Source organism: Hyperolius riggenbachi, chromosome 1 (assembly GCF_040937935.1).
Source record: "Hyperolius riggenbachi isolate aHypRig1 chromosome 1, aHypRig1.pri, whole genome shotgun sequence".
NCBI classification, from domain to species: domain Eukaryota; kingdom Metazoa; phylum Chordata; class Amphibia; order Anura; family Hyperoliidae; genus Hyperolius; species Hyperolius riggenbachi.
The window spans coordinates 421,692,074-421,716,143 of NC_090646.1; the positions used below are offsets into that span (position 1 = coordinate 421,692,074).

Sequence of the window (24,070 nt, forward strand, 5' to 3'; positions counted from 1 at the left end):
TGTACTGCTACTATATTATTATTCTTGTGCTGCCACAACAGTTTTACAGTGGAGGTAAAAGGCACTCTTGCTTGCACTGATCACCAGCATACATTGTCAATCCTCTCAATCGCTAAGTCTACAGGGAAGTGAAGCAACGGCATCAGCATGTGGGGAAAGTCAAACAAAACCTGCACAAGGACTGGAATTCCTGCACGTTACAGTTTACTGATAGAACTAAAATAAGGTCTAGTGTACATGGACCTTTTCATTGTTGCTCGTCATCAGTTGATCAGTTTGGCTTCTGTTTGATTTCAGGTTCCAATTGAAGGTGACCATGGTCGTTCAGTTTTTGTCCAAACATTGTACAAACTTGGAAAGGTTAATACAGCATCTCAGAACAAGTATACCAAGCCATTTTGTTATCACAAATGCATTTGTCGCTGTCACTTTTTTTAAGAGTGATGTACTGATTAGAAGACAGTGTCATAACTTCACCATCTTGTATTGGTGACATATTGAGCATAATTATATTGCACGTGTATTGAAAAAAGATGTTTCCCTTTGCGATGACCTGTGCGCAAATTTGGATTCAGGCCTCTTGCACACTGCAAGTGATTCCGATTCAGATTCCGCTTTTTAATCAGTTTTTACATCCGATTCAGATTCCGATTTGCAGTTTGCTCCCTGCACACTGCAAATCGGAATCTGAATCTGATGTAAAAACAGATTAAAAAGCGGAATCGGAATCTGAATCGTGTGAAGTGTGCAAGAGGCCTCAATCATTTTTATAGTATCGAGAGGGAATCGAGTGTGTTCTAGAATTCCCAATTGATAAAGAGTGGCTGCTTTCATGTCGATTTGACCAGCGTAGTCGATGCAGCAGGATGCAAGATATTGGTCAGTCACACAGGAATCTGCTACTGTGCACGTCAGTCGGTCATGGTGACACAACAACAAAGCATGGCGACACAACAGTCAAGATCGATTAGTGAAGGTGAATTGCATAGGATATCGCTTCCTTTAAGGCTCGTACACACGTCTGACAGAAGGCAACGACGGGTCCGTCGTCCCCTTCCGCTGGGCGGGTTTTCAGCAGACAGTACAGCGTGTGTACAGTCTGTCGGCGAACTGATAAGGCTGTTTCTGAACGATCCGCAAAACAGCCTTATCAGTCCGCCGACAGACTGTACACACGCTGTACTGTCTGCTGAAAACCCGCCCAGCGGGAGGTGACGACGGACCCGTCGTTGCCTTCTGTCAGACGTGTGTACGAGCCTTCAGGCACCTACCAATGATACAATCTTTATTGTACAACCACTTTTATGTAATACTAGTGTCCTTAGCCCGTTTAAAACGGGCTCTAGGTCTGTCATCGCCTACGCCTGCTGTGTGCGCACATGCCTGCCTGGCCGGCTCCCTGGCCCGTCCTGCTTCTGTCCTAACTGCTTTCTATGCGGCAGTAGCGCAAATGCACGGAGACACCAACACACGGGGAGGACGCAGACACTTGGGTTTTATTATTTAAGATGAGGCACTTTCTAAAGTACATTAAAGGGAACCAGAGAGGAATGCTTTGGGAAAATAGAAAAAAGATTTTATACATACCTGGGGCTTCTTCCAGCCCCATAAGTCTGGATCGCTCCCATGCCGCCATCCTCCGCTTCCTGGATCCGCTGGTATCGGGCCCGTCACTTCCGGCGGATGTGGCCAATTGTCCACATCACGGGCTCCCTCCATACCCGTACGCATGCGGCTGCGCAGTAAGCGGCCACACGCGTACCTGTATGGAGGGAGCCCCCTGTGATGCGGAGAATTGGCCGCGTCTGCCGGCCGACTGGCGGTAATGACGGGACCCGGTATCGGCGGAGGACGGCGGCGTAGGAGCGATCCAGGCGTATGGGGCTGGAGGAAGCCCCAGGTATGTATAAAAGCTTTTCTTTATCCTCTCTGGTTCCCTTTAATTCGGATTACGCGTCTACTACATAGATTTGGTATGATTGTACCAAAAACCAGTTGCAGTCGGATCTATGAAAAATCTACTACGCCCATTGTCTATTTCTTTAAAGTAATTCTGAACCGAAGCTCTGGTTCAAAATGATTATTTTTTTTTTATTATTTTTTTTTTTTTTAACCCTGAAGAGAGGGAAGTCTTGGGATCCTATTGAGGATTCCCTCGGTGATTCCAAGCCCCCTGTTGCTGAGCACGGCCCCCCTCCACATCGGGGTTCTGCAGCTCTTCCCCCCGTATCATGGTCACGCAGGCGCAGTAGCACATAGCCCACAGCCTTGTCACTAATCTTCGGGGGGGGGGGGGGGGTGTGCAGTGACGGGGAAACATCAGACCAGTGAGGGAAGCCTCAATAGGATATTGAGGCTTCCCTCTCTTTAGGGAAGCATCTCCTTTTGTACCCGAGTTTCGGCTCGGGAACACTTTTTTTTAAGGAAATGAAAGGTAATTCAAACATTCAGGCTAGGAACACACTAGACAGTGCAGGAAATGTAGCGTTTTGCTCCATATGCGTTTGTGCGTTTTAGTGCATTTTACATGCGTTTTCTGTGCATTTTGTTTTGCGTTATTGTTGTTTTATTTTTTCCTTGCGGTTTGTGTGTGTTTTGAGTTTGCGGTTTGCATATATAAATCACATATGTGTTTTGCATGCTTTTTATGGAAGACAGTAGGAAGCGGAAATCATCAAACGTTTTTTTGTTTTGTTTTTTAAACATATACAAACACATATATAAAATGCACTAAAACGCAATACCTCTGCAACACCTTTGACTTTCATTGTGTTATTTAGAAAAATATGCAACCAAACCAGCATTTTTAAAACGCACATTGCAGAACGCAAGTATGAGGTTTTTCTTTTTTTTTTTTTTTTTTAATGCAGCCTATTGACTTGCATTATGTGCATTTTGCGCAACACTAGCGTTTTTGCCTAGTGTGTTCCCTGCCTCAGGATTAGACCCACCAGCTTCTCCATTTTCATGTATGATCCAAATAATCTGATTAAAAATACTATCGTTAATTAAAAATTCTACCATTAAATGGGTACCTTAATGCTGCTTCCCAATGTGAAATATGGGCTGTAATCTTGGAATGAATTTTGCTGTGACTCTTTAGCAGTTTGTAGCCAAAACCTCACACTAGGGTATTGGTGCGAGTTGCTTAATTTTGGTGCACTGTTTCAGCTTTACAGCCAAAATGTTGGCCATTGAGAATGATGGAAGGGAATTATTGGTTAGAGTAATAGTGAGGCAGTAGGACGTTAGCTCTACTTGGGTAAGGTTGGGCATCAGGAAGGGTTTAGGAGGGAAGCAAGCATTGGGTGTTGGGAAGAATACAGGACAAGCATACTAGTGAGGGTTAGGTTAATTAGGTCAAGCAGTGATATCAAAGGCAAAAGTGCTGTTGGAGAATAGTAGCGTAGGTATCGGTAACTGCATATTACAGATGCTCCATCAATTTGTCTTGCACTTATTGCAACAAGTTCTATAAATGTCAATGCAGGCTTCATCCTGCTGTTCCAGACTGCAAGCTGATAGGCATGGGCTGAGAATCTCTAAGAAGACTGCGACCTGTTGTAGTGACTGTCTGTAGGGCAGGAAATTGCCTGTGTCTGGAATCCTGACTAAGCAATTTCAGAGAGATTTGACATGAGCTAATAGCAGTATTTCTACACAGACAAAACCAGTCTGTACAACTTGAGTGGCTACACAAGCCTAGGTAAAAACATTGGTGTCTAGAGGGGAGTTTTATGTGCAGATAACAAATCTACAAACCAGTAATTCCAGCAAATCAAGGACCATTCAAACAGGTGGGTCATTAGTGTATGATGGAAAGGTCAAAGGCCTCTTAGTGCTCTTTCATAGCCGTCACCTACAGAAACGTGTGCTTTTCTCCCTGCAGCAATGCATGTTTCCCGTCTCCTCACTATCCATTACAGTGTTGTACAGAGGCACAAGATGAGAGAATGCAGGGCCGCTGCTTCTCTGCACAACTCTGCTTACAGCAGAGGTGGTGGTAAGCCCATGACGGCTGGGTGCTCACAAAAGCTAGCCGGGTGGAGCACCCACCTAAATGAGCCTGGGGAAAACCCTGCATTACATTCACTTGAATACAATAGCAATAACTTGGTTAAGTTTATCAGCTTTTTTTTTTTTTTTTGTATTGTTTTTTTTTTATTCCCTGTAGCTGGATGTAGGCGTAATGTTGATAGGCAAGTCACCCTGAATAGTGAAGCCTGAAAACACGAAACCACATTGCTGAATAGGTAATCTGGGCCTGCATACAGGTGATTTTCTTGTGTAGTCTGAGATTCTAATCCTTTAAATTTGCAATCAAATTTAAAATGTATAGAGCTTGGAATTAGACCATTTGCATTTAAATATACAATAGAATCCCTTTATAGTAATCTCTTAAGGCCCGTTCCACTTGTGCGGTGCAAATTAGTTGCCGAAAATGCAAAACGAATTTGCACGCGTATGCAAATTTTACCGCACATTTGCGGGCGTTTTCGCATAGGTTAGTAAGTATGCGAATTTAGCCATGTCAGTGCCTGTGTGCTGTTACATTGATTTTATGCAAAAACGCCCGCGAATTTGCGGTAAAATTCGCATATGAAAACGCATGCGAATTTTTTTTTGTTTCCCCTATTAAATACATTGTATGCGAATCGCATATCTGTATGCGAATTCTGCGGGGTCTACCGTGCAGATTTTTTTTCTGCACAAAAAAACGCTCAAATCCTGAAAGGTGGAAACTGGCCCATCCACTTGTATGGTCTATGCGAATCTGCATGCAGGAAACTCGTGCAGATTTGCTCTAGGCCCGTTAGAGCACTAGTCCCACTAGAGCAAATCTGCATGAGTTTCCTGCATGCAGATTCGCATAGACAATACAAATGGATGGGCCTGTTTCCACTTGTCAGGATTTCTGAGCGTTTTTTTCTGTGCAGAAATAATCTGCATGGTAGACCCCGCAGAATTCGCATACCGCTATGCGATTTGCATACAATGTATTTAATAGGAAATCCGTATGCGAATTTTACTGCGAATATTACTGCAAATTCGCAGGAGTTTTCACATAAAATCAATGTAAAAGCACACAGGCACTGACTTGGCTAAATTTGCATACTTACTAACCTATGCGTAAACGTCGGCGAATTTGCGGTAACATTCGCATATGCGAGCAAATTCGTTTTGCGTTTTCTGCTACTAATTCGCACCGCACAAGTGGAAACGAGCCCTAATACTATATCAGAAGTTTACTATATCAGAAATTGGCATGCTTAAAGTGAACCCGAGATGCCCCCTATTTATACTTACCCAGGGATTCCTCCAGCCTCATGAGCACTGTGGCTTCCTTCGCAATCGTCTTTGGCCCCTCCGTTCTGCCACTATGACTCCTTGTAATCTGGGCAGTTGCGGGCTTCTGCGCGTGCCCTTGCTGTGCTCCCAAAGCCTGCAGCATCCTTCGCCGTACTATTGCGCAGAGCACTCCTAGGGATGTGAGTGTGGCAAGGGCGCGTGCGGCCAAGCCAACGACTGACCGGATTACCGGGAGTCAGCGCCAGAGCAGAGGGGCCGAGGACGACGTTGAGGGAGGGCACGGTGCTCATGGGGCTGTAGGAAGCCCCAGGTAAGTATAAATAAGGGCCAGCTTACCATCTCGGGTACACTTTAAGCACATAAACATATAAGGCTTGATTCACAAAGCCGTGCCAACTGTTTAGCACGGGTGTGCTAAACAGTTAGCACGTGAAGTGCCGTTCGCGGACTTTTGTGCGCGCAAAAGTCTGCGATCGCGGCACTTTGCGTGCGCAAAAGTCCGCGAACAGCTAGCACAGGAAGCCTAGATCTCACCAGTTAAGGCAGGTACAATAAGCTTGGATGATACTATAGCATTACAGCCATGTACAAGCAAGTCACAGATGGCAAGCAATTTCCTCAGTAATCAGGTAGCAGCTTACATAGCAAACATAGGTCTCACCAGCTGGTGCTTTAGAGGTAATCCATGCAGGCCAAAGGTAGTGAGCAGGCTACAAATGGCTGCCAGTAGGCCCACCGACCACAGCTCATGGGTCTGTCTGATGTATGACAAATGCACCTGCCCACTTTCCACTGTAGCCAGATACAGAATACGTGAGGGGTAGAAAAACAGGTTTACTATAACAAGTTTTATTATATTGGGGTCTTCTATACCAGGCGTTACTCCTAAATACTTATTATGGTGCTTGTCCAGGACCTGGACATTTTAGTTTACTCTAACGAGATTATACTGTATCGGCATTGCGCAATTCTTAGCACCTTGACGACCTTTTCCTGTGATATGCTATAGCCATAGCAATATTGAGTCATTGGAAAGTGTAGAAAAAGGCAACTGTTTCAAATGCCTTGCATTCTTGGTGAAATGAGTTTTTGTATTTTGGCAGCAGAACAATGCAGGAAGCAAAGATTTCTTAATGTGTCATAAGAATACTCTGTACTGTGTGACTGAGCAATCCTATGCTCTTCAAATTGGGTGCTGCGCTACTTTCCCTGGGGCACCACACCTTCCTTCTTTGCACCTTTTTTGCAGAGCATACTCATTCCAATCCTATGCACACATCGGAGTCACTCGTAGCAGTAACCACACTGAGCTGATGGTGGTGTGACTGTTGCATCACATCACCATCAGGTCAGTGTCTCAGAAGCCTGACTGTAGTGCATGTAATTGAGAAAGGTCTGTGATTGGGGAGCATGGGCACATTAGCATTAGCTATGCTGATAGCAGATGGGTCTCTAGTGAATGATTTCCCCCGAAGAATAGTTTATGGCCTGGTCAGAGAATACATGGACCCTGATTCACTAAACCTTTCTCCTGTGTTATAATTCAAGAACATTTTTCTGATGAGTTTTAACTTCTGAGCTAATAACATAACAGTTAAAGTGTAGAACTCTAATGGTTAGAGGACCCTCCATGCCCATGGCTACAGGCTGGCTGCTGACAATGGCCGATACCAGGCTTTCTCAGCCGGGGTTTCCTAGAACTCCAGGGTTCCTTGAGGATTCTGCAGGGGTTCCCTGGCATTTTTCCCCATCGTGGGGGTTGGAAGAAGTATGATAGAGGGCACAACTATAATAGGGGTACTGTAAAAAGCAGCATTCAATTCATAATGAGCACATTAATAAAAAGCACTAGACTAAGGAGATATTATAATGAAGGGAACTGTAATGGGGTAGAGATAAAAACAGCCACACCAGCTTTTAGAGACCATGCCATCTGCAAAATAAATTCAGGGGTTCCTTGAGATCAAAAAATTACTGGTACTTACAGGGGTTCCTTGAGAGCCAAAACTTATTTGCAGGGTTCCTCCAGGGTAAAATTGTTGAATAAGGCTGGTCTATATGCTGTATTAATGATGTAAATGTTGATATTTTATGTACTTTGCACTTGAACACTATTGCAGCTTTAGCACCTAGCACTATTTCCCCTGATGAAGCTTTTTGTTTAAGAAAGTGAAACATGTTGGGGATTATGGTGGTGGGGTTGTGTGTGTGTGTGTGTGTGTTTTTTTTTTTTTTTGTACTTTGCAATGAGTAGGGAATGAGGATTATCCTCAATACTATATACTATTTTGATTTCCACGTCACTGGCGAGTTTGTTCATTAATGTTTGTCAGCACCTTTTTACATGAGTTTTAATGTTTTTATTAATAAAAGTTAAGCTTTATTAGTCCCAATACAGGGTATTTACTGTGTATATTCATCCCAAATAGGATCTCTGTTGTCAGTAGGGCATGGAACCCACTACAAGTTGCAGATGGCAATCGCTGGCGTTTTTTAAATTGGCTTTTTTTTTTTTTTTTTTTTTTTTTTTTTTTAAAGCAAATTCATGAGGGTTTTTTTTCAAACTATTTTTTGGTAGCGAGTTTAAAAAGTGTAAGCTTTTTGCTAGCGATTGATTTTAATTCTGATTGGTAGTTTTCCAAATGTGATTTTTAATATCGTTTGCAGTAATTCAAAATCACACACAAATTTCTGTGTAGCAATTTGCCAGCGCTTCAATACTTAACATTAGAGTGCAAACGCACCCAAAATGCTGCATGTCCTGTGATTGCAATCTCTCCCATCCATTTACATTGACAGAGCGTTTAGGGAAGTTGCTAGCAATTTGAAATCGATCCCTAAGGGCTCTTTCACATCAGACAACGCGAGCAGGAGCCGTTCTCCTGCACGCGTTGTCTGCCTGCGGCGTGTCGTCGGGTATCTGCGGTGCGACGCAATCAGCGGCGGTAGCTGGTAATTAAACCCAACGGAAAACGCCGGCTCGCGGGTGCGTTGGAGGAAAAACTGCGCCCGGGTGCGTCGGAACCGCAACGCAGCGTCGAGTGTGAAAGGTAAAATGAAAGTCTATGGACTTTCATCTTACCTTGGTTAACGCAAACGGCAGCGTTAACGCACAAAGTCTGCCCTAATGTGAAAGAGCCCTAAACGCTCAAAAAAAAGTTCGAGTGGATTCCAGCCCTAAAATGTTAACCTTTTTGCCAACCATGTCACGCTGATGGGTGTGGCTGCGGCGGCAGTCCCACGACCGCCTAATGCCGATTTGGCGTAAGGTCCTTGGGGCGGGGATTGCAGGAGATTGCACGCGTCAATGCGCGCGCATCTCCGCATGAATGACGGAGAAGAGCTCCGCCATTAGTCTCGGAGACTGTTAGACGGCCGTCTAATAGACTTGTACAGCGCTGCGCTGTACTGGGGTCAGCCTTGTGACACGGCTGTCCTGCTGGGAGGCTAAGGGGTGATCCGCTGTCATAGGCTGAAGCCTATGACAGCCGATCAAAGTAATAGACTGAGGGAGGGAGGGGCCAGTGGGAAAAAAATACACATTTTTGTTGAAAAATCAATATTTATAAAAATCGAAACATAGGGGGAGCGAACAGGTGGGGAGAAAAGAGGGGTGGGGGGAAATGACTTGTGTGCTGTGTTGTGCGGCCCTGCAGCGAGCCCTTAAAGCTGCGGTGTCCGTTTTTATTAAAAAATGGCCTGGTCTTTAGGGGGGTTTAACACTGCGGTCCTCAAGTGGTTAAACTCTTATCAGTGTGTGTAACAGCTATATCACATGTAAAATTTCTCTGAAATGCAGCCATAGAAACTGAACCTGTGGTAGGGTTGTAAAGCATAAATATCTAATAAATGAGATGGGAGGCTCTCTGTGAAGATCTTTTATTGTAAGTAATTGGCTGCATAACCGTTATTGTGTTGAAGTTATTTGCTGGTGTGCTATTTCCCCTTTTGACATCCCTTTATTTTGCGGAAGTCTGCAAGATCATGTCAGCTGCAGCTGATGGCTTTGTCTCGGAAATGGTCAAGTGACTGGAAATAGAATGTGCTAATGGTTGTAGAATATGCTGTAGAAGAGATTGCATAAGTAATTATACAGGTTTTACCCAATCAACTGCAATGCTACGTACACACATGCGACAACGATTGTTCGTTGAGAACGACGAACAAACTTTTAATTGATGAAAGAACGACCTAAGTAAAGATAGTTTTAAAAGGTGTGTAACGATCTGATCGTTAGAACGAACGTTACATCACGTAAAGCAACTATTGCGCCTGCGCATAAAAATGAGAAGTTTCATGGAGAAATTGTGAAATGCGCATGTCAAGCCTAGTACGAACGACCTTTTCCAACGATGTACTACTTTTGCAAACAATCGTCGTTGGTTAAAATCCGCCGAGACAGAACTGTCTTTTGTAGCGATTTGGCTCGTTCGTCGTTTGCCTTAATAGTCGGTGGTTCGTTTTTTGTAACGATCGTCGTTGGTAAAGATCGGGGAACGATCGTTACAAACGACTATAGTCGCATGTGTGTACGCACCTCAAGGCATGTGGTAAACATGAAATCCTTGGTGTGATTGCATTTAGGTCTATAGTACTCCTCCAGTGGCATTTTATTCTGTTGACTATTCATGCATTGCATACCTGCACTGCTCTCCTTCATTTGTCAGCTTGGAGCCAGCATCTTGAAATTATGCTATGCCAGGAGATAAAAATGGCCACCTCAGCAGCCTGGACAGATTATTATAAATAAGGCTGTTAAAAATGAAACTACATATTAACCCTTTGTGACCTTTAAAGGAAACCTCTGGGAAACATTAAAAAATTAGATTTACTTACCTGGGTCTTCCTCCAGCCCCAGGAAGCCTGTGCATCCCTCGCCGCAGCTCCACTCAAAGATTGTCTTCTGAGGTCCGCTCCATAGTAGCAGCTGACCTAGCCAGGTTGGCAGCCACTGCGAATGCACAAGTGTGTGGTCTGTGCAGAACGTTACAGGAGCGTCGGCTCGCACATGTGCCATGCCCGCTGGCCTGGCTGCTAAGGAGGGTGCCCTGGGAGACTGGCTTGGATTGGAGCTGCGGTGAGGGGCACACAGCCTTCCAGGTGCTGGAGGAAGCCCCAGGTAAGTGGATCTGTGTTGTTGTGTTTTTTTTTTTTTTTTTTTTTTCCTCTCTAAGTTTCCCAGATGTTTCCTTTTAAGGGTCACAAAGGGTTAATATGTGCTTTCATTTTTAACAGCCTTATCAATAATAAGCTGTCCAGGCTGCTGAGGTGGCTACTTTTATTTAATTGGAGAATATATGAGACTCCATTACACCAGAGAGCTTCTGTGTACAAGATAAACTGATTATAATTGAATAATTTAAAAACATTTTTTAAGTTTTCCAGATTTCTTTTAAAGTGAGGTGGAACTCCTTAACTGATAAGCTAAATAAAAAAAAAAAAAAAAAAGTCCAATAAGAAATTACTTATCTGTCCTGTTTTAGTGTTCCCTGTCCAGATTTAGGGTACAAAATACAGAAAAGCACGTTTCCGCTGGCTTCCATCTTTACAGTTTCTCTGTGATGCTAAAAGTGACATCACTTCTGCCCTTTTCTCCCCCCACACCTTTGACCAGATCCCCTTGGGCGGCATCGCTGGGTGGACTGTGCAGACGCGTGTTAGCTGTGCAGCTGACAATGCGTTCTGTTGCTATCCGGGGGGCGGGGGGGGGGCTGGAGGGACAAGGGAGCGGCGTGTGCATGCTGGCGCACGATGAGCAGGTGGACTAGCGTCTTCAAATAGTTGGTCGAGGGAGTAAGTTGATCTGTTGGCGGATCACTTGTGGATTGGGAGTCATGGATGGGGGGCCACTGTATACATGCCTGACTATTTTTAAGGTGGCTGTACATCAAGCGAGTTGGCGGCCGATCGACCATCCGATTCTATTATTATAATCGGGATCTGATGAAAGTCCATGATGTTGCAACCAATTTTCAGGCCGAAATGGGTCACATTAATCAGTCAGACCTGCCTCAAGATGTTGGGCCGACTTGCTCGATCGAGTGTGCGGCGGTAACGGCGAGCGATATCTGGACGAGCGACCAAAACCCTTGGTGCTTTTCCCGCAGTGTGTGTGTGTCAGGTATGTGTGGCCTGACATGGGTAGTTTTTATACTAATGGTCTCTGGTCCTTAAGGGGCTAGAGACTGCAGGTACTGAAGTGGTTAAAGGTCTGACAATTTACAACTGAGTAAATGTTAAGCTGGGTAACCTTATACTTTCTTGGAGGGAAAAAGAAAACCTATTCATGGAAAGATGAAAAAAAGTTTCCTAGCTGACATAAAATGCTGCTTTTCAGAGGCACAGCCACTCGCCAGCACTGTGTCCTCATACAGGAATTAACTGTGAACTTTCTTACAGCTGTGCTCAAACAGGAACACATCCCACAGAAACATTAACATTTCCAGGCAAAGCTGCTTCTGTCAGTGTTGGGGCCTTACAAAATGCACATACTGTTTCAGGATAAGTTCCTATCATTTCTTATGAGTTGAGTTACATGGAAAAATTAAAATGCATTTCCTATGTGTGGGTAAATGAGTGAAAATATGCCTTCATAGGGCCTGATTCATCAAGCTGCACTGCTAAAGCAGCGCAGCTTCATGTGCTGTAGTGCGCACTATGCACGCCTTGCATAGCTGCGCTTGCTGCTATGTAAGGTGCGTGCCTTCCGTCGATACGCGCATTGATTCCTTAGCAATGCGCGTAACATTAACTGTGGGCGGTCCTGCTCCTGTGAAGTAATGTTACTGCCATACTTCACTTGCGGCCGCTACTGTGTTAACATTGTTGTAACAATGTAAATTAACTAAGTAGCGGCCGCGAGTGAAGTATGGTGGTAGCGATAATTCACAGGAGCAAGACCACCCGCAGTTAATGTTATGCGCATTAAGGAAGGCACGCGCCTTGCATAGCAGCGATCGCTGTTATGTAAGGCGTGCATAGCGTGCAGTACAGCACATTAAAGAGGAACTTCAGCCTAAACAAACATACTGTCATTAAGTTACATTAGTTATGTTAATTAAAATAGATAAGTAATATCTTTTGCCCACCCTGTTTTAAAAGAACAGGCAAATGTTTGATTTCATAAGGGCAGCCATCTTTTTGGTTGAAAGGAGGTGACAGGGAGCATGAGACACAGTTCCAACTGTCCTGTGTGCTGATCACCCCTCCCAGTTGCTAGGCAACGTGAACAACATAGGAAATCCCATCATGCTTTGCACAGCATCAGGGGAAAAATGCCCAGGCAGTTTTCTTTGATGAGGCGGAGCTTAGCTTTTGTGGATGCTGTAAAACTGTTAAAGAAACACCAAGTCTCTTCAGTGCTGCTGAGTAGATTTTTAGTCTGGAGGTTCACTTTAAGCTGCGCTGCTTTAGTCACTATAGATGGTGAACTAACACTGCAGTGCTTTCAAATTTATTTTGGATCAATATAGCTCATTTATTTTACAGCACTTCGCATATATAGTTTTATCACAAACCGTGGCTCAAAGGGGCTCACAATGTAATCCCTACCATAGTCTTATGTCTGTCATAGTCTACAGGACTACACATGAAGGATGGATGTCTCCCAGCAGGGGATAGCGAGTGTACAGGCTTTAAGGGTCCTTTTACACTCACATGTTGCATTGTAATTAACACTTTAGCGCACTGTAACATGGTGCCTTTCAAAGTCTATGAACCGTTCACACCTCATCATCACACTGATTCCTCTTTTACAACACAGAACCTATTCCAAAACAGAGTCTGAAGTAAGCACAGTGTAATGTGGCACATCTTCACTATCAATCTTCCTCCATAATCTCCTATCCATTTATATGTGACACAGTGGAGCAAGCAAATAAATCACTTGGCGTTCAAAGACTATAGACAGTGTGTCGTTGCCCCTCCCCAACCTCTGACAATCCCATTGTTGACTGATATATACGGTACCTAGATTAATGGCCCATACTCACGGGCAGCAAATGTTGCCTGTCGCCAGCACACGTGAGCGTGTGGGCGACAGGCCGGCGACAGCTCCTCGCCAGGTCCCTCCGCGTACACACGCGGAAGAGGGACCAGCGGCATGACGGAAGCTGTCGCCGACATTCCTCCTCCCCCCGCCGGAAGCTCTGTGTACCTCAATGGAGATTGCTGTCGCTAGTCCGCGTACTCACGCGGACTAGCGACAGTTGCGGCGACTGTCGCCAGGCGATTGAACTTTTCAATCGCCTGGCGACATCAGCGACGGTCGACAGTTCGGGGTGCGCGCGGCCCATACTCACGGGCGACCTGTCGCCGCAACACGCGCGCGCCGCGTGTTGAGGCGACAAAAGTCCCTCGTGAATATGGGCCATTAGATGGACAAATGACTGTGGTAGGGATTAGATTTTTAGCCCTCTGTCAGTGACATTTACTTTAAACATTAAAAGTGCTGTGGAAGACATCTGGGTTATTTAAATACTACATTAGAATATCTGCAATCGAGTACGACAGTATTAAATACTGTATATGACTTTATTTTTAGGACCTATCCATGTTTCTGTTTGGCACAGAATCGGGACTGGATGTTAGAGCATTATCATTTTTTCCAAGTAACAACATCCCTTTTTCCTGGCAATGATTTCAGGGGAGCATGGGCTGAGACCGTGTTGGTACCTCACAGTAAAAGGGACAGCATTCCCTATTTTACTGCATATTCTGCTGGAATTTGGAGTGGGTATAGGTAGGTGGTGAAAGGGTGAAAAATCACTGGGACCATGTGCTGTACCTGCTAGCTAAAATGTTTACTGGGGGGGGGGGAGGGGGGCTTCACTCCCTGTTACAACAGCAGGTGGAGCAGAGACTTTGGCTCTTCAAACAGTACCAGTTGAGTGAGTTGGCTGTTGCCCCAAGCACTGCTTATCCAAGAGTGTTATCTGGTGAAGGTGAAGTCTGCATATTGCTGCCTGCTTAAAGGATACCCCAACTGAAATGTGACATAATGATAGACATGTGTATGTACAGTGCATAGCACACAGATAACTATGCTGTGTTCCTTTTTTTTATTTTTCTGCCTGAAAGAGTTAAATATAAGGTATGCAAGTGGCTGACTCAGTCCTGACTCAGACAGGAAGTGACTACAGTGTGACCCTCACTGATAAGAAATTCCAACTATAAAACCCTTTCCTAGCAGAAAATGGCTTCTGAGAGCAAGAGAGTCAGGACTGAGTCAGCCACTCACATACCTGATATTTAACTCTTTCAGGCAGAGAAAGAAAAAAAGGAACACAGCATAGTTATCTGTGTGCTAGGCACTGTACATACACGTCTATCTCATTATGTCACATTTCAGTTGGGGTGTCCTTTTAACTGGTTCTTCTGAGATCTTCTCATTAAATCTTGGTTTTGTCCTGCACTAATCCAAGTTTATCTTGTTAAAATATGAGATCTTACTGGTTACTTTTTATTGTAGGCAATAAATTAAAGACCTGTGTAAAAGAATCCTTCCAGGGTTTATTGGATGTTTATATACCAGTGCATTATATTTTGTGAGACACGGACATGGCATAACAGGGAAAATAAAACTCATAAATACTGGTTTTGGATCACCCTCCAACTTCGCTATATTATTGCCCTTCCCTGTCCTTGCAGCCCGTTTTATAGAGCCTTTCTTTATTTTCTCCATTTTTAATGACTTCTCCCAAGTATTGCAAATGACATTACAATTCTAAAAACCTGTTTTATTTGTATGTGAATGTAGCTGCTCTGTGTTGTGCAGCCTCTCCCTTTCCACCATTCCCAGTTTAAGGTCCTTTAGTTGCCTCCTCATTACCCCTCTCCCACCCCAGTGTAAATTAATTGGGGGGGGGGGGGGGTGACAGGAGAGTTTTAGACACTCACAGCCAGCAGCCTTCTAGGCTTGAGCAGTACGCAAAATTTGCTACTGCGCAGAATGCTCCCGACCGCAAGCACAATCTGTGTGCGCAGGGCTGTGCATGTGCAGTAGCTGACTGGCGGCGACAGGCCAGCTTTGTGGGGTCGCCACTGCTTGCTGGAGGCAATCAGACTGACAACGTGGGCACAGGGTGTACTGTACATCCTAGCTTGTATAGTATATTAGGAACATAAAACTATGATGCCCCATGGTATAGATTAGACTGCAAGCTCCTTTTGAGGGACAGTTGGTGACATGGCTATGTATACTATGTAAAGTGTTGTGGAAAATGCCAGCACTATATAAATACACGATATCTGCATTGTGGTCTTCTATAGCGCGCCAAAAAGCAAATTGTCTCCATTCCCCAATTATTTGCAGTGGACTAGCAAAGGGGCAAAGGCATGTAAACCTGTAAGATGTATTAGTCTATAAAGAGCCAGATGCATTAGACTTCTTAGAACTTTTTTTCTTTAATCTTTCCCACCCTATCTATATAATGTAGAAGCATCAGTTCCTTTATACTAAAGATATAGATATTCATTTTTTTTTTTTAATCTTATCTTTTTTTTCCATCTCTCAAACTGAAAAATAGTTATCCCCAGAAATTATGTAGCTATCCAAGCAACTGTGAAGGGGCCCATACACTGGTTGATTTCAGCGATCAATTCTATGGAATAGATCAGAAATCAAATCCTTCGATCGATTTGCTGCTGATTTAGATCGAATTGATCTGACAGGATGGAAAATGTAGGTCGATCTGCTGCTAGCAGCAGATCTTTGGCCCAGAGTTGTATTGTATCTAATGGTTCAATAATGCATTTAGATCGATTGTCCAATACATTTCATTCTAAAATCTATTGGAAATCTGTTCCTAGTGTATTGCACACATCCGATTCGACTTGACAGGCATCTGACAGAAATCTATCTGGTCAAATCTGCTGCAAATCTTTGTGTATGGCCACCTTTATTGAAAGTGTACATATCTTAACCTCCTTGGCGGTAACCCCGAACGTAGTTCGTGGTAAGCCGCCGGAGGGTGCCGCTCAGGCCCTGCTGGGCCGATTTGTTTAATTTTTTTTTTTTTTGCTGGACGCAGCTAGCAAAGTGCCACGCAACGCATACGCGGATGGCGTGCGTTCGTGCACGTTGCGTTGTGCCCGTCCGCGTTTGTAATGTGAACGAGGCCTAAGAGTTGGCAGTTAAGAGATGCATTTCATGTTACATATTTTCAATCAACAAGATTGTAATATGCAAAATAGAGGAGTCGGTGGAATCCTATCCTGAGGAGTCGGAGTCGGTGGATTTTTGTACAGCCAAGTCAAAATCGCCAGAAAATGCTCATGAAATCGCTTACAAAACGCTCATTCAGAACACTAGTGATTCCGATTAGCGATAGCGCTTTGTAGTGGGTTCCAGGCCTCATTGGTGGCGCAAAAAAACAAGATATAGATCATTTTGTTGTGATAAGTAGTGATAAAGTTAATGGCGGATGAAAGGGAGAAGCATTGAAATGTGCAAATTGCTCTGGTCCAGAAGGGAGAAAAAAATCCTCAGTGGTGAACTGGTTAAAGCGGACCCAAACCAAACTTTTTAAATTAAAAATATTTAGTTGCACCACTCTGACACATACAAAGATAAATAAACACTCCTTCAAACCTATGATCATTTCAGTGCATGCTTTTCACCCTTCTCTTTTCATAGCTAGGGTTATACTGGGGGCAGCCATTAGCAATTCCTCCATTGCCGGACACCATCTACTCCACCAGTTTGCCGGAAAAATTCCGGCAATTTGAAAGGAAGGGAGGGGTTCCTCCAATAAATGTAAAATATTTTATGTTTTTCATCATGCAGCTGAAAAAAGGCTGCTATTTGTTATTATAATTTAGAAAATAGATTTTATTTCTGAAATATTGTATTTTTAATTTGGGTCCACTTTAAAGATGCTTTTTTGCAGTGTTGTTAGGAAAGGTGGATGGGTGGGCAAGTGGATTATGAGTTTGTCAGTTTTAAAATACTTTAGTTTCAGATGGGGGACAAAGAGAAGACCTATCCATCCCTTCCCAAAATAATGTTTTACTTTGAACTATTAGCAGGAATTGTTAATGGTGGATACTGTACACAGATCTCATTCCATGGGGAGGGGATACATTTCTGCGAGCCTCCTTATTAAAGGAGTCTACCAGATTTCATCATAAATCGCCCCATAGGGCTTACCCTTGCATCCATGGATGTGCATGTTCAGGATATTTGCTTCCCTCCAGCCTGTGCGATGGATAAAGGGTTAAAGAAGAAAAAGGGAAAACTGGGTGAATGGCATACTTCTTTTTTCTAGTGTGAGTTGGCCATCCATTATGTACTTATTCAGATTTATCAAGGTATGTGCAAATTAAGAAATCAAAAGTAGAGCAGGTGCCTGCAGCAACCAGTGAATGTCTCAACTGTTAAAGGAATCTAATTGCTTCCGTCAATTTTTCCATAGTTCATCCAGGTTTCTTTGTACCTCTCATTTTAAATGTGCTTAAAGCGGTTTAAAACCCTGACATAATATTCAATTAAAACATGTTTTCCTACTTTTTATATGCCATACGGTTATCATATTTGCATTTGTACATAAGTATTATTATTAATTTAGAAATTATAGGTTCCCAAAAGTACATTTTTTTTAATATTTTTTTTATTTTTTTTTACTTTGTGAGCTGACTTTGCATTTTATTAACTAGTTTTATTCATTATGCATTGAAGGCAGACATGCTTTGACTCTGTGTGGAGCTGCTTCTCCACAGTCAGAGAATGTCACATTCCTCACTTGATACATTTAAGTATACAAAAGATAACATAATCTACAACTTCAGATGCATCTACATTTCACTACACTGAACTTTCAAGCTCTATGTGTAACCCTTCGAATGCTGGTCTAGTAAAAGAAAAATGCTGGTTGCATATAATATGCTGTAAATGTTTTAGAGCAAAGATGAAATGCTGGGTTATATTCCGCTTTAACTTTATTCTAAATGAGAATTTTATTTAAAAAAAAAACACACAAACTGATTTTTATATCTGTTTAAAAATATTTAAGTGAATTTTACTTTTTTTTTTTTTTTCCATTTTCAGACTTTTCGTGGAAGCCATTGCATGAATTCACAGTACCACAAATGACGACATCTAGGCTCTGCAAGAGTTTCTGCGTGGAAAAGATTTTATTTTTCTTTTGCTCAGCCATCGCGCACCATTAGCATTTTGAAATGCTGAAAAGGAAACTTCGCCGCTGTAAATTGAATTGTGTAAGCTTTTTCTGCTTCATAGCTCTTGCAGCTGTGACTCTTACTGTGATTAAGAACCACGATAGAACTCGGTTTTCTGGTAGCCGAAGCTTAGAATTAGTGGAAGTTAATCCTGACATTTATGTGAACTGCACCAAAATCCTTAAAGGGGACATTGAAGAAATTCAAAATGCCAAGTTAAAGCTTTTAACAGTAGATTACAAGAAACGGCACCACCGGCTGACCGAAAATGACTTTATTAACATGACAAGAGACTGCAACTCTTTTACCAGAGATCGCAAATATATTCTCGAGCCCCTCAGTCAGGAAGAGAATGCATTCCCTATAGCTTATTCCATTGTGGTTCACCATAAAATTGATATGCTGGAAAGACTCTTGCGCAGTATATATATGCCTCAGAACTATTACTGCATCCATGTTGACAAAAAATCTCCAGAATCCTTTTTGTCAGCGGTTAAAGCCATTGCGTCTTGCTTCAGAAATGTCATTCTTGCTTCCCAGACGGAGAATGTGGTGTATGCATCATGGAGCAGAGTTCAGGCTGACGTCAACTGTATGAAAGAACTCTACCATGCCAATGCACAGTGGAAATACCTGATGAACTTATGTGGTATGGACTTCCCAATAAAGACCAACAGGGAAATAATCCAGTCTTTAAAAGCACTGAAAGGGAAAAACAGCCTCGAAACTGAAAAAATGCCACCACACAAAGAGGTCAGGTGGCGGAAACACCACGAAATATCAGGCACTGGTGTTCGTAGAACTGATATTGACAAAAAGCCTCCGCCTTTCGGCGTCCCGGTATTTTCTGGCAGTGCCTACTTTGTTTTCAGCAGGGCTTTTGTTGACCATGTTTTGAATAATGATAAAATAAAAGCATTTCTAGAATGGTCCCAAGACACATATAGCCCAGATGAGTTTGTATGGGCCACCCTACACAGGTTTCCTGATATGCCTGGATCAGTCCCTGCTAATGGTAAATTTGATGTATCTGATATGAATTCAATAGCTAGGTTTGTGAAGTGGCAGTACTTGGAAGGAGATGTGACCAAAGGCGCTCCATATCCACCTTGTAGCGGTACCCATGTCCGCTCAGTTTGTGTCTTCGGTGCAGGAGACCTGCAGTTTATGTTGAAGATGCATCATTTGTTTGCAAACAAATTTGACGTTGATGTTGACTCTACTGCTATTCAGTGCCTGGAAGAACATTTAAGACATAAAGCTTTGTTTCCGAACAGACTCACTTGAGCACCACATATGACCATGGTGCTCTGAATGATCCAAGTATACATGGTGCTCTAATCCAGCATTCTGCAGCATTGATCCTTTTGATGTGACAAGTCAGCCTTGCACATTGCAAGATGTACATATCATTAGGGATAGGAGGAGAAAAGAAAACTGGCTACACATTTACTGCTGGGATGTGATATACTGTCTTCATTTAACTCCGTAGGAGTTGTGGTGCAATAACATTGCTGTGTCATGATGTTTGGTGTAGGGCCTGTTCACATATGTGATGTGCTACGCAGGCATTTAATGCAGCATGCTTGTCTGTTTAGTGGATCTGGTTCAGGTACAATGCTGATGAATGACATTCATTTAAAGAAACCTAACAGACATGTGAAAGAGCTCAGAGTGCAAAGGACATTGTGCATCGGTTGTCTGCTGCATTGCCATGCAACGCACCAGACACAATGTGAAAGGACCAGTAGGGGTGTATTTATAGCTGTGACTATTTAAGTAATCCTGACCGTGTAAAGCTTGACTCAAGCCAAAGCTGTTTTAGTGTGTAGTAGCGCAGGGAGGGCTTGGATGCTTCCACAGATTGTTACTTTAGTGTTTTGTCTCCACTGGGTGACCTTTTCACTTCATCTCCTAACCTATCCTAGTGACCAAAAGAACACTAGTGTAAACCTTGGGGGTCAATGGGGGGAAAAAAGAAGGTACAGCACTAAATACTATTTCCCATTGTACAAAAAGTGTTCTAGTTTTGTTGTGGTTTCTGTCCCATCTGTGTATATAAACCCAACTTTTTATCAGAACATGAAGTGAAGACCATACTCTCAAATGGGGATACAGTACTAAAGGCTCGATATCTAATTCACGCACATTTTTAAGTACTGGATAGAGTAGAAAAGGGTTAGAATCTCTGCCTGTTATAGCTGTCTATGCCTACTGTTGAGATTTAACCATATTGGTGCCTGGACAGGAATTAACAAAGAGCATTTCTCAACCGCGGTGATAGTAAAAAAAAAAAAAACTAAAAAAACTTTGCCATTCAAGATACATTTGTTGAGCTTTATATTTCACTGAATGCAAAACTAAAGTGTTTTTGTTGGAGTTGGTCATAGACTTCAACCATTTGACTGGGGATGGTCAAAGAGATAATCCAGTATTATGTAAATTTAGTACGCAAATTGGCAGCTTGACAATGGTCCTGCTGAATTCGAACTTGGGAGGATTTGGTCTATTTCCAAGCTGCATACAAAATTTACATTATATGGCATAAACTTGGAACTACTTGCATCATATTTACCTTCCCTACTCTTGTCAAATTTGTGTTAAAATAAAAAATGTATTTTAAAACCTGTTGAAGGATAACCGATGTGACATGAGATAGACATGTGTATGTATGTACAGTGCCTAGCACACACATAACTATGCTGTGTTCCTTTTTTTTTTTTTTTTTCTCTCTGCCTGAAAGTGTTAAATATCAGGTATGGAAGTGGCTGACTCAGTCCTGACTCAGACAGGAAGTGACTACAGTGTGACCCTCACTGATAAATTCCCCTTTTTTATCACTTTCTTGCTCTCAGAAGCCATTTTCTGCTAGTAAAGTGTTTTATAGTTGTAATTTATTATCAGTGAGGGTCACACTGTAGTAATTTCCTGTCTGAGTCAGACCACTTACATACCTGATATTTAACTCTTTCAGACAGAGAAAGGAAAAAAGGAAACCAGCATAGTTATTTGTGTACTAGGCACTATACATACACATGTCTATCTCATCTTGTCACATGTCACTTCGGGTATCCTTTAACCCAGTCTTGCCTTACAGATGTGCCTTATGACTTTTTGCTACTGAATGTGCTGCTGAGCTATCTGCAGTGCTTGACAACCCACTTAGAATACTTCCGATTTCCTTTAATAATTAAGATGGCTGAATTTTGTGTATTTCTGGGTATTGAAAGAAATCTGGCAGTCAATTCAATGCAATCTGCAGCTCCATTCTATTTATCTGCATAAGAGCATAATCATAGCACATAGCAGCACCTATATAAAGTACTACCAAGCAGAGCTCTGCCACAGGTAAGAAGTGAGCCCTTATGATTGCATGTATTTTGTATTTGGACGTTTACCTAGTAGAATTTTCAGTTGTTCCCCTCTTGTAATTCCAAGCATTCTTTATGAAATGTCTGTTTTGAACATTCCAATGCATTTCCTGTAATATCAGAGAGTATCTTGAAATCATCTTTTTGGTAACTTGTTTGTTTCATAAGTATGGATTTATTTTTAGGATCTACATATACGTAAGGGTTATATAACAGGGACCCTGGTGCCTTACTGCAAAGGGTGATTCATGTTGATATGTATCATGTAGGACCATTTCATTTGAGACTTGATTGCTGCTATTGGTGAAAACTACTTCTGCTGTTCTTCAATACAGCTGCTAAGAGCTATGACACAGTGGAGCAGCACCAAATGCTTTGGACAATGTTAGTAGCAGCTCTCTAGTGTGACATGGATCATTAGAAACGATGTTGACCTCTGGCTGTCTGATGATCTTATGGTGTTCAGTAATATCTGCAGGCTTGTCCCCATCCCCCTCCTTTCTAGTACCTGGCATTGCTTTTTTATAACTAAGAATTGTGCAGCTGCACTCCTAAAATGCAATGCCACAGCACTTTGCCAAGGTCCGGTTTTCACATAGCACCAGCATGTTGAATGAATTTAAACCGCAGTAATAAACTCTGGACATTTCTTAGAGGAATAGTCACTTGCTTCACAGTCAACTAAATGTATTAACCTTTTCCAGAACTGGTGATAGTTAGAGAGCAAGAGTCGTCCTGTAAACTTTGGTTGGATGTATTAAATGCTTCTAGATGGCAAGTTTTCAACTCTCTCCTGGCATATGAGACCATGGTGAGGGATATTGAAAGGTTTGTGAATTAACCATTGTGCTATTGCAGACACAGTGAGAGCTTGCACCCTTGATTGTCACCAAAGGACATCATCAAGTCCATCTTACTGTGTGCAGGTGCAAACGTGCTGATTTTAGTAACTTTTCAGCATCTCCTTTTGGGGTTGGATGCCACCCAGGCAAGGCATGCCAACCCTAGCCACCTAGTAGTAGATCATTTTTAAATCCAAGCCAGTTCTGCAAGCTGTTTGTTCCCCTTAATCTCTGGAAACCTCTTAGTAGATAAAATCTGCCATTTATTGTGACATACAACATAATGCCTGAATTCCGTAGTTCATTACAAATGAGCTGTGATGCAATAATGCAGAAGACCTAGCAGCAACCTATATGTGTACTTTTTTTTTTTTTTTTTTTTTTTTTTATTTATTATCTCTATTTTGTGTTCTTTGGTGAGTAGCCAAATATGTGCCTGCAGCACACCATGAAGTAGGTGAAATCCAGTAAATGTTATTGGCGCGACCTAAAAGACCGGGTACAGTAGCTGACGTGTTTCAGACGCAAGGTCTTGTGTCTGAAATGGGATTTTACCTACTTCATAGTACTTTTTCAGTCACAAAATGTGTTTTTTTTTTTTGTTTTGTTTTGTTTTTGAAGATGGCAAATTATCTCCTAGGTGAAAACTCAAGAGAAAGTTAATTGAATAAGGACCCGAGTATCAGCATTAGCCAGAAAATTAGTATTTTAGGAAGAGGTCTGCAACAGCCTTCATATTTCTCTCAGGAATGGTGTACTTTTAAAATAGTTCAGCTCATTATAATAGGAAAAACAGTATATCCAGTTTGTGAGAAGAGGTTTCATTTTTAGGTCGTGTGAAAAGTAGTCTTGTATTTTGTACTGCAATGCCAATGCTTCACTGGGGTTTAACTTATTTAAAATGTTGAATAAAATATTTATTTATTTTGATACCAAAATTCTTTTTTTTTTTTTAAACCAATGGATTTTTCTGTTGACCCTGCATTTTTCCTTCTGCAACACCAAAGGACCCCCCCTCAGGGCAATATTGTCTGATTAATGCAAATGTGTGAGAAACGAGCAGTGAAAGGAACGTCCTTTAGGCCCAGTGCACACCGAGCGGTTTTTGGAGCGATCCGCCTGGAAAAATGCTTGGCTAATGTATTGCAATGGGATGGTGCACACCGGCGGTTTGAGGTTTTTGCCAAGCCGCAAACTCGCCTCCTGCTGCGCGTTTGCGGTTTGCTAAAAAACCTCAAACCGCCGGTGTGCACCACACATTGAAATACAATAGCCAAGCGTTTTCACTGGCTGATGCGGCTGGTGGATCGCATACAAAATCCGCTTGGTGTGCACCCAGCCAAATATCTGCTCTCTGCTCTCAAAACCGCT

At 42.6% G+C, this 24,070-nt stretch overlaps 1 protein-coding gene across 1 annotated transcript in view; it reads left to right on the forward strand.

The window, feature by feature from the left end:
- Positions 1-23,071, forward strand: part of GCNT1 (glucosaminyl (N-acetyl) transferase 1) — a 54,273-nt gene extending 31,202 nt beyond the window's left edge. Inside the window, exon 2 of the mRNA XM_068236666.1 lies at positions 18,356-23,071. Coding sequence (XP_068092767.1) covers positions 18,487-19,773 — 1,287 coding nt within the window. The 5' untranslated portion in view covers positions 18,356-18,486 and the 3' untranslated portion in view covers positions 19,774-23,071. The remainder of the gene's footprint in view (positions 1-18,355) is intronic.
- Positions 23,072-24,070: the final 999 nt, after the last annotated feature.